This window comes from Haliotis cracherodii, unplaced genomic scaffold (genome assembly GCF_022045235.1).
Source record: "Haliotis cracherodii isolate W230 unplaced genomic scaffold, xgHalCrac1.p SCAF_3, whole genome shotgun sequence".
In the NCBI taxonomy this organism is placed as follows: Eukaryota; Metazoa; Mollusca; class Gastropoda; order Lepetellida; family Haliotidae; genus Haliotis; species Haliotis cracherodii.
Window position 1 is genome coordinate 26,172,116 of NW_027266286.1, and position 11,860 is coordinate 26,183,975.

The 11,860-nt window shown below is 39.1% G+C and overlaps 1 protein-coding gene across 1 annotated transcript; it reads left to right on the top strand.

Annotated features, from left to right (window-relative positions):
- Positions 1-4,268: 4,268 nt before the first annotated feature.
- On the top strand, positions 4,269-11,652 carry LOC139474374 (dynein light chain Tctex-type 1). The gene is made up of 5 exons (XM_071257360.1): positions 4,269-4,394; positions 4,663-4,704; positions 5,863-5,986; positions 8,758-8,835; positions 11,094-11,652. Exons 1-5 carry the CDS (start codon positions 4,368-4,370, stop codon positions 11,162-11,164), a joined length of 342 nt encoding a protein of 113 aa, XP_071113461.1. The 5' UTR covers positions 4,269-4,367; the 3' UTR covers positions 11,165-11,652.
- The last annotated feature ends 208 nt before the right edge of the window (positions 11,653-11,860 follow it).

The following is an 11,860-nucleotide window of genomic DNA, read 5'->3' on the forward strand; positions in this document are numbered from 1 at the left end:
TGTCATGAGTTACATCTACAATAGCGTTCATGAAGACGTCGTCTTTTCGGGACAAGGGAGGTAACTGACTAGTTTCCACTTTTAAAGTCAGTTACCTCCCTTGCCTCGGGAAGATGGAAAACCTGTAAATCTCAGGGACGGCGACTCTATCTTGTCATGGATTGCGAGACGGCCTCCGTGGTCTTGTGGTAGAGTGCCTGCCCTTAGAGCGGATGGCCCGGGGATCGATCCCCGGCCGCGTCATAACAACAGACGTTAAAAGATGGTACTTCTTGTTATCCTGCATGGCGCTCGGCATTAAGGGGCTAAAACAAGGACTGGTCGGCTCGGAGTCAGTATACTGCGTCTGGGTGGGGTATTCATATTAAAGCTGTGGCACGGTATCTTAGTGGGCTAGTACTATACAATCGGCATTAGTCCGGACCTGTATAAGCAGTCACACACACGTGCATGTATTTCACCTCACCTAAGTCACACATTCTGAACACCAGGTCCTCATTAGTTGATAGACATCCGGTATGGAAACCTATTCTGCTCGTCACGGGAGGATTAGTGACTTCATAATACCCAAATCTCATTAAAATCAGATCTTAGTTTTCGCTACCGCTAAACAAAGATCTGAAGACATCCCTTCACGGGTCATTTCAGAACGACCTTTCGCCAACTTTGACCGATCAATGAAATGACTGACAACAAATCGACATTAGCCAATCAGAAGGCAGTTTTCTCGAGCTTTACGACACTAGTTTCAAACTGGCGAAACATATTTTGAAGTATTCTCGATTAATTCTAAAGGTCATTCTGGAATGGCTTATAGTTGGTCTAGATTATATGGATATAATCATAAAACCCGTAACTGTCGTTCAGAATACCCTCTGTTAAATATTTCGAGGTTGCATAATTAGAAAATCCATTCCGACTGTCACTTTCATGATCTGGTAAGCGACGCTCTGATTGGTTGGATGAAAGGTCGTTCTGACGTGACCCGTAATGGGATGTCCTCAGATCTTTGTTTAATGAGATTGCATAATACCGGTCTATTGTATTACAATGATTAATGAGTCGGTGAGTGAGTTTGGTTTAACGCCGATTTGAACAGGATTCCAGTTATATCAGATCAATGTGGGAGGAAAGTCTGAAGTGATGCAGGTCTCAGACGTTACCACTTTGGTAAAACAAACGAGCACGAGGATAGTGCTGAAAAAAATTAATAACAGAGAGCTACAGATAAGCGTATTTGCGTGAAATACCCCCCCCCAAAAAAAAAAAAAAAAAAAAAATATTCAAAACCCAATTACTTTCAATGAACTTGCGTACAGAAACGCATACATTAAATGAAAAAGTCAAATGTATAAAAACAGCATGCGTAAATACCCAATGAAGCTTTTTCAGCATGCGTGCAAAGGAGCTTATTTCCGAAACACAATTACGAGCTAATTTACTTTCCGAGTCAAGCCTTTATATTTAGAACAGTTATATATATCTAAAACATAATTTTAAATCTTAAAATGTTTACTAATTTTGCGAAAAACCCAATAGAGTGATGAATAGATGAGTGAAAACAAATTATTTATCACCCAAGACAGGACTTATGGGTATGGACATCATTATCATTTTGTCAATGCGATGTTTCAGTACAGACACAAGTATCTTCATCAGGACAATGGATCATCATAGAGGAATAACTTGTCTCTGTACTGAAACATCTTATAAAACCTATATAATGAAAAAAGAAGTTAAATTCATATTGTCTTCAATACAGTTCTAAATTCCATAGCTATATAGTCATCATTGCACATACTTCTTTCCAATCCCATTAAAATATGATCTTTCACTTGGATACTATACCACTCTAACGCTCAGAGGTATCGTATAGGAGTGAAAGATCTAGTTTTGATTAAACTGATTTTCTTCACGATCCCTATTTGCAGAGACCATATACCGGTATATGGTCTCCGCTATTTGTAACCTGATTCGGGAAATTTACTTTTTTGTCTACCAAACTTTATCAGCGTTTGACAAAACACTTTCCCCAGACGATATCAAACAATTTGTCACAATAAGTATTCATAACCAGCCTACAAGAAGACTAATCCTGAAATGACACGAGACGGTCACCAACGGGTGTCAGACCATTTGATAAAAATTATACATACACAGGCTCTTTATATGCGGCAACATGTTGAAACGGACAAATTATCCAATGGCCAGTCAGGACTGGAACCGGACGGTTTAATCCGATAAGTCTTAAATATGAGAGCCGAGAATGAACAAGGTTACATGTACTTGTAGGTAATTAAAAATGGGTTTCTTATTATCACCATGGAAACGTATGATTTAGGACCATTTATATCTAATTAGTCTCCTTTCTTAACAAAGAGAGGATTATTTTATCTGATACACTAATGTCATTACACAATCAGGTATTTTAATCTTCTTAGAGTTAAGGAGGTATTATATGCACCACGGTCCCGTGGCAATCTTGCCTTTGTCAGTGTTGATGTTGTAAGTGCCGTGTGTGAAACGGAGATATTGGAACGCTGTTTTGTTTGTTTGTTTGTTTGTTGTTTAACGCCGCACTCAGCAATATCCCAGCTACATGAGGGTGGTATGTAAATAAAAAATCGATTCTGGACCCGACAATCCAATGGTTGATATCATGAGAATCGATCTACGTGACATGCATCAAACAAGGCAGCAAGCCTGACCACCCGATCCCGTCTGTCGCTTCTTATAAGAAGCATAGTCGCCTATTCTACCCCGGGTCTTCGACATGTAAACAACTGAGCGTGGACTATAAAAAGTATAAACCAGTGGTTGACAGCATAAGCAAATACCCACGAAATCGATGACATTTTCAGCCAGGTCACACATACAGCAACCACCCGATCCTCGTAAGGCTGAAGTCCAGGGTTCTAAGGACATATTCATACCAGAAATCCTCACAGTTTAAAGGGAGGTAAACATGAATGTTAAGCCCCTTTAAAAGGCATTAATTATTTCTGGTCTTTTCGTTCGGCCTACAATGAAGCGACGACGCGAAACAAAACAAGACTCACTAGCCACGTGTACACCTATACTGCATGGATCGACAAGCCCGTACTTATAATCGTACAAACACACACTAACTGCACAGGGCGAGGCATTATGCCTCTTCTGCAGTTTGTACTTTCGGTTTTTTCGCGGGACAACGCACGCACACACACACACACACACACACACACACACACACACACACACACACACACAATAATCTTGGACGCGACGTTAAGCCCAATTTCACCTCACACGTATGCATGCACAGACAGGGATGACAATAGACGGGGATGACAAAAGACAGGGATGACAACAGACAGACATTTTGCGAATGGCATGTGCTACGTTAAAGGGCAGGGCGTGCTTAGCCTTTTCGCGAACACCTAGCTTGTGTCATCTCTAAATCTTCAGTGATCAATTCATATATTTTTCAGGGCTATTTTGCCTTTTACGCGCAATGGAAGCTGTTTCGTCGGATAATCGTGACTGGTTATCCACTGGCGTTGACTTTAATTAATTATAGAGAGACACACGCACGCGCGCGCGCGCACACACACACTCTCTCAAACACACATACTTGTACTCTCTCTCTCTCTCTCTCTCTGTCTCTCTCTCTCACACACGGACTTGTCACAGGTATTTCTGGTCCAGATTCGTTTAGACTAACATCATGTTGATCTAATATGTTTGTACGTTTATGTCGTCTCAAATATAATGGTCACCTTGAATGAAATATCCACACAAAAACCGGTATTAACATACCGCATGCGACTATGCATGTAATCCACAAACAGTCAATGAGAGCAAAATCACCCGCACTGCTTGTGCTATACGTGAATTTATATCCAATATTGTGGTTTTAATGGTTTCACTGCGCTTCTTCAGTATTGGCAGTGTGGTACTAACGGCAATTATTTACATATAAACTGTTTCTGGGGAAATGAAGGTTTATGTGAAATAGATTGGGAGATTACGAAAAGAATAAATTCTTTGGCTATAATAAAGTAGCAGATTGTTGCTGCGAGGAATACGGGTTATTAATTCCGAAATGCGGAATGACATGGAATTGTTAAAACAAATAAGTCTTGCTTCTAAAGACTCACCATAAGCACAGATTATAAACTACTCATTCCGTTTTGTTTTCAATCCCTGGGATACGAACCTACAATGTTAAGTTGCTATTCGGAGGTCGTATTAAATTGCAGAGTTACGCCCCTTGTAATCCACGAGATTTCGCGAGAGGTTGTCGTTGTCAGGAAACGAGCTAAAACGGGTACCTGTTTGCAAACAGACGCAGTTTTCATCAGGATCTCGACCAGGTAGCATCGAAAATGGACGATTTTCAATCAGCAGAAGAGGTAATATATTCACTCGTTCTGATATGTTACTTATCACACCCAGCTTTGTGGCAAACGCCAACAGGTTGACTCATCATGCATTGCTATCTTGTGTCTGACAGACTAAACAAGTAGGCCTGGTCATGTTCTCACTGATGTCAACCGTGCTACTTTTGTGGTTCTTCAGCAAATAGGATTTTTGTACAATATTGATAACTGAGTTCTCTTTATTCCTTGAAATACAGATATAGATTTAGATGAATTCTTTAATATGTAATTTTTGTTTCAGACCTCATTTGTTGTTGATGAAGTGACAAACATCATCAAAGAGGTTAGTACTCTGCAGTGGTCATTGTTCCTTTATTGTATATCATTGCTATCTCTACCGTCATACTGTTTGAATTTCTAACCTTTCGTAGTCAGTCAATACTTTGTGTGCATAAAACTGATTATGTAACAGTATCGATGCTTATCTTGCATACCAACTATGCCCTCAGATCATAAACTATGATAACCGACTATTTTGTTTCTGACTATGAACCAATTTTGTTAATAAACTTACAAGTAAGGACATGGCATGATTCGGTGTGAAGATTGCAGTTTGTTTACAAGACACAGTTGCCTTCTAATAAGTGTTATCTTGCTAATTGACTCACTTGAAACATTCAGTGATTTTATAGGTCTATAATATCTACATTCTTGGTCCTTCAACCCCTTTTGGGATTGGATTGCTGGTGTCTTCTCAATTTGCCTACAGCATAAACAACTGGTTCTCATAGTACACTGACTTGATAATGGGACTGTCCAAAGCTTGTGTCAGAGCTGTATATTTAAACACATTTGGCAAATGCAGGGTTAGAAACTAACAGTTTTTGTCCACTAGTCCTTATAATGATAACATATAACAAAACCCTTAAAATGGGCCAATTTCTACTAGTCCTTATGGTACCTTTACTATTGGGCAGTTTGGTAAGGACTACAGGACTAGTGCCAATTTCTACGCTGCAAATGTGATATATTACATAGTATACTGTAGTGGATTAATTATGTTTCATGCCTTGAAAATGTTTAGAATTCACACAAGGTACATACAGGGAAAGCATTGAAATGAATAAGTAGTTTATTATCTAACTCTTAAAGTAGCAACATTTGTGTAATTCAAACAGTGTACCTTGTTAATTACTCTGCTCCCACATTCTAAATTCTGTCACTGTGCCAAATACTTTTGTGTCTACTTGTTTGAGTAGTATTTAGTGTTACCAAATGGTTAAATATTGACTATAAGCTTATTATAGCTATGTTAGCTTACTAGCCCTAACAATATTATATGAGATACAGACTAAGGACTAGTCTATGCAGATAGAGTTGCAGATTGTGTTACAGTATAATTCATGTTTTAGAATTCAGTCTTCTGATATGTGTGTTGTTTCTATTATTCATCCAATCATTGCTTACTTAGTAAATGATACTGTCTTCATGTCAATTTCAGGCAATTGAAGGAGCGATTGGAGGCAATGCCTATCAACACAACAAAGTGAACCAGTGGACCTCCAATGTTGTGGAGCAATGTCTAAATCAGCTTACAAAACTGGGAAAACCCTTTAAGTACATAGGTATGCCATTTCCATCATGAATATGTTCCTTATGATCTAACATGTCTAACAAACTATAGAATTGGTCTTGAGAATTAGGAACAGATATACAATGTAATAAGAGACATGTCAAGGGTCAGACATTCATATCATTATATTTGACTAAGATACATTCAATAACTCATCATTCAATGATGAATTCTATTATCACTTTTTTCACTATAAAGTCATGATTATCATATTCTGTATTGAAGAAGTTTCATGAAAGACAACTAACATGACAATGTCCATTTTGCTTCAATCTCGAACTAGTAGAGATATCAAACACAAGTTACTTAGTTTATGTTCTTCATTGATGGATAATTAGTTATTAACAATGTAAACCAGTTTTGGCCATGCTGTAAACTCTTCTGTAGGAAGGGCTGTGACAGTTATGTTTGATATGGTTAATATTGCTATGGTGATACGTCAACAAGAAATATCTCTGTCTACTTATTACACAGTGACATGTACTATAAAACAAAAGACGGGTGGAGGGCTTCACATGGCCTCCTCATGTTTCTGGGACAAATCATCTGATGGTCAGTCCAGTTAACAGTAAATCAGCAGTATGGTGTTGATGTTGTTTCAAGGCATTATCGTTTGTCAAACACGTTGTTATTACTGTTGTAACCATGGTAACACAGAAACTGGACTTGTTGGTTGCTATCATCGTGGTATTCAGCCTTGAATCGAAGATTAATCGTTAAATCAGATCACAGGCAAGTTCATGTACATTTGACTTGTTAGTATTACAGGGACTGTAAGCATGAGAGGGCCACATCATTCTTGAGACTGACATCACTGCATTGTGCCCTTGTGTGTGATGTTATTGCACTTTAGGATATCATACGTCAAGGGAAATCCAGTTTTTAATTAAGAAACTTTTTCCAACTTGCTTAAAAGTTACTAACAGCACATACATTAGCATATGATTTGTCTTTTTTAACATGTTTATGATTGATGTGATTATTGTGTCATAAACAATAAATACTGTAAGTGATATTTTTGTGCTAAAATGTTGACAATGTGATCATGGTGATAACTCAAGTTTTATATAATTGAATAATGTACACAAAAGCTGGTGCCCTAATTATCCAAAAACATGGTGTCAGTTTTACACATAGCATTTACAATGTTTAGTTTCAAATTGGGGCGGGTGGGTAGCCTAGTGGTACAGCGTTCGCTCGTCACGCTGAAGACCATGGGTGCAATGTGAGAAGCCCATTTCTGGTGTCCCCAAACAGTGCTATTGCTGGAATGTTGCTAAAAGCTGCTTAAAACCAGACTCACTCACTAGTGCTTACATAACAGACTTCACTGATAGTGTTGCATGCAGTTTGTCTTGGCCTAAAGAATTAGGACTATGTCTGCCTAATACTTAAAGGTGAACTTAAAGGAAATGTTGAAACAATATGGTGTTCGGCTGTTTCAACAGTCATTGTTGTCACAGTTCAAATAGCTGGAAAACAAGTCAGTCTTGGGTTAGTTGTTATCATTGCAGACTAATTGTGGTAAGCATTGTAAAGGGCAAGTTGCAGTTGTTAATTGAGTTAATCTGGGTAATCCGGGTAGCCTTGTGGTTAAAAGTGTTCGCTTGTCACGGCGAAGACCCGGGTTCAATTTCCGACATGGGTACAATGTTTGAAGCCCATTTCTGGTGTCCCCCGCCGTGATATTGCTGGAATATTGCTAAAAGTGACGTAAAAACCATACTCACTCACTCCCTAAAACTTCCACAGACTGAAACAGCATAGTACATTGTCCAGTGCTCAGCTGACCCTCTCTCTGCAGTCTGTCACCTTGATACTGGTTTAGTCCAATTGTGTCCCAAAACGTCTACACAGGAGATGACAATATTGTTTCTGGTTTATTGACTTTCCTTATATTTGCCATGTTGATATATTTGTTTCTAGCTGTTTTTAATATATTTTTAAGCAGTGTTAAGCATGTAAAATTTAATCACTTAAAATTGGTTAATGCAATTTACATGGTTTTTGTACAAGTATGCTATTGACAGAAAATAGCTCATCACCATTTTTGAAACTTGACTTATAGTCATTATAGATAAGCTTTTACAAAGATGGTTCTATGACAGAGTTTGTCTTGTAAGGTCATCATGTATCAGAGGCAATATTTCAAAACCAGTGATGAGATTTTGTAAACTTAATCACTCTCAACTCTTGGCTTTAGATGTCAACCTAACAATACTTAACAGAAACCTGTAATCATGGTGCAGGGATAATTCAGGTGGGGCCTTGTGCTTTTAGCCCCTGAATTTGAAGAAAAGGCCCACATTTTCAAATACAATGGGTCATTTTAACAATTGTGCTGTATGGGCTAATGGAATATTTGAAATTTTCACATAAAGGGCCCATGTCAGAAAATTCCTAGAGTGAACCCTGATGGTGACCCTTGAAGATCTGTGGTAGGAAAAATGTCTTCACCAACCATGCTTGCCGTAAAAGTGATTATGCTTGTCGTAAGAGGCGGGTGGTCAGGCTTGCTGACTTGGTTGATGCATGTCATCGTATCACAATTACATGGATCGATGCTTGTGATGTCAATCACTGGATTGTCAGGTCCAGACTCAATATTTCCAGACCACTGTCATATAGGTGGAATATTGCTGAGTGCAGCATTGAACCACAAACAATGTAATCATGGCAATACCAATAGGGATGCTCCATGTTGTGGAGAATGTACTGTTGGATGTTGTTATGTATGTCTGTAGTGCTGTTGTCTGCTTACAGTGACTTGTGTGATCATGCAGAAGAATGGCGCCGGTCTCCACACTGCTAGTTCCTGCTTCTGGGACAACTCCACTGATGGTCAGTATCTCTCACTGTTGCCCCACGGGGATTAGCAACCCATACTCAAGAAGGGCAGAATAGGTCCCCAGTGTCCCATGCTTTTCTCCCTGTGTTATTTCCAGGACTGAAGTTGTGCCCCGTACACAATGCCTGTCTCCCACCTTACAGGGGATTCAGATGAGAATACATCAGTAAACTGCTGGTTTCACTTTGGGGAATCTGAAGGGAATTAGGTCCCCAGTATCCCATGCTTGATAGGGTTACAACTTAACACGAGCCCGCTAGCTAAGGGCGAGTACTAATTACCCAATTTCCCCATTGTTTTAACATTACAAGAGCATTTTATCTGTACCCAGACTAGTTAAGTGTTTGAATTTAGTTCTAACCCTGCTTGACTCCCAGTGCAGATTCCACAGCCAGATAGGTGCCCTCTAAACATCTGGGTATTCTAAGGAAGAATTGTCCTCAAGTGTCAATGCTTGTCTCCTTGTGCAGATTCCATAGCCAGATAGGTCCCCTTACACAATGCTTGTCTCCCTGATTCAGGGTCATGTAAGAATAGGCTCCCCAGTATCCCATGCTTGCTCCCTGTGCATTATGCTTATCTCCCATCAACCACGCTTTTGATGAGATGACAGGTCACTTTGATATACATGAAATATTGCTGACTTCAGTCACTGCTTGCTTGTTATCCATTGCACCATGCAGGAATAAAGTTTTAAATGCTTGTGTATTTTTTATCATATATGTGATGATATATAACATGAGTAAAAGATTGAATGAAGGTATCAATTTTTACAAAGAAACTAACAGTTTCAGTCCACTAGTCCTTATGGTGATAAGATATTGCAAAACCCTTAAAAGGTCAAATATCTACTAGACCTTATCATGCCGAAACTATTAGGCAGTTTGGCAAGGACTATAGGACTATTTCTAACACTGCCATGAGGTATGTGTCTAATCATGAGCAGTGGTTGAAATTCACTGGGGTCATGAATGCTAATGACAGCGTTAGAAATTGGCACTAGTCGTATAGTCCTAGTCAATCTGTCCGATAGTTAAGGCATCATAAGGACTAGTAGAAATTTGCCAATTTTAAGGGTTTTGCTATATGTGATCATTATAAGGACTAGTGGACTGTAAGTGTTAGTTTCTACCCCTGCTAATGACAGTGGTGTTTTAATATGGGGATCCTATTGCTTCCATGGTTACATTACACCTTTGGTAAGGAGACCCTTGGTGTCACAGTGTAAGCCAGTTGGATATATTATGTACTAGTCAAGGCTGGTAGCCCCAGACACAGTTTGTGATATTTGGGGCTGTAGGGATTCACTGAAAGTTCAGTGCATCTAAATTCTCTTTGCCACGTTATGTATCACATCAATTGGTCATATCTATATAAACAATTGAAATGTATATCATCATATAAACATGATGTATTAAGTCTTTAACATGTCAAAAAAGAAAAGTTTCACAAGAATATGTAGGGTAGCTGTGTATTATTGCTACTACAGGATTTAGTACGATTAACTATGACCACGAGCCAAGATCATGTACATATGGAGAATTGTTTGTATTGCAATTACTGTGATTATGTCTGTTTAAATAATTACGTTGATCAAAAATGTAGAAAATTGCATGTTACATATTATTGGCCTTTCTATTCTGGTAAGGAGGACACTCCAACTTCAGGGTGTCATTGTCTGATTTTCTTCAACATACCATTGAAACACTCATCTGTACCATGAACAGGCTGAGCATGTGCAACTAATGACATCAGTAACATTCTTGGAAATCTAGTGAAGTGTGCCATGTGTTGCTAGGCTCGGAGGGGGCACGGGTGGCCCAGTCGTCTAAGGCGTCGAGATTCGCTGTGCAGAGTTGCGTCTCTTGGGCACGCCAGAAACCTATGATTGTGGGTTCGAATCCTGTTTCGCCTCGATTATGTTTCTAGGTCTGTCAGCACCATTCCCGTGCTTGTAGGTTTAACCAAAGTGGTAAACGTCTGAGACCTGCATCACTTCGGGCTTTCCTCCCACATTAAGCTGACACGCCATGATATAACTGGAATACTGTTAAAAGCGGCGTAAAACCCAACTCAATAACTCTCTAGGCTCTGACACCAGTGTTCATGTCTTGGACCCCTCAAACTAATTAATGAGAGTCCCCTAGATAGACACAGTAAATCCCTTAACTTTCACTTGCCTTTTTGAATAAAACTTAACACATTGTGTTTTATGGCTTGTGATGTGATTGTTTGGTTGAATTGTTCACAGGTAGCTGCACAGTGAGGTGGGAGAACAAGATGATGTACTGCATTGTCAGTGTCTTCGGCCTCGCCATCTGAACAAACAACATCGGCAACTTGTACAGATACACACAACATGCATCATTCATTCACAGCTTGTGATACTCCTTAACCTTATTTATGTTGACTGTTGGATTGTGATGTTTGTGGAGGTGCCATTGTCCCATTTTCCCATTGGAATAACTCTAGATGAGTTAGCATATGGTGTAGATCTTGTTCCCCAGAATGTTGGACAATGGGACATTGCATTACCTGTGTCATTAAGACAGTGTTTTAATATATGTTATAGCTTATTGACTTAACCTCTACTTCTGTTTGTATAACTCTGTAGACTACAGGACTTCTATGCTTGGACATTAGGAGGTTGGTGAATTGCGTTGCCAAATTTATGTACAAAATGTGGTTATTTGGGGTTTTAAGTGTAGGATTCATAATTGTTAAGTAAGAACATTTCCTCTGTTTAGTTCTTTCACTTTTTCTGCGATTTTATTGGATCATTGAAAAATAAAATAAATCATCATATTCAATATTAGTTGTGTTGTGTCTGTTTGGATAGTTTTGAAGTCAAAGGTACCACCCTATGTTTGACCATCTTCCCGAGGCAAGAGAGTTAACTGACTATAAAACTCCAGTTTCCACCCTTGCCGAACTAGGCTGGTATTCTGGAGTTACATTTTGACTGGACTGACAAGTCTATGCGCATTCCAATCAAAATCGCGCAACCAAATCAAAATC

Excerpts from the sequence above, each read along its gene's own strand:
- LOC139474374 (XM_071257360.1), top strand. The coding sequence starts at position 4,368 with ATGGACGATTTTCAATCAGCAGAAGAG. Across the intron at positions 4,395-4,662 it reads ATTTTCAATCAGCAGAAGAG|ACCTCATTTGTTGTTGATGA; the intron begins GTAATATATTCA and ends TTTTTGTTTCAG. Across the intron at positions 5,987-8,757 it reads AAAACCCTTTAAGTACATAG|TGACTTGTGTGATCATGCAG; the intron begins GTATGCCATTTC and ends GTCTGCTTACAG.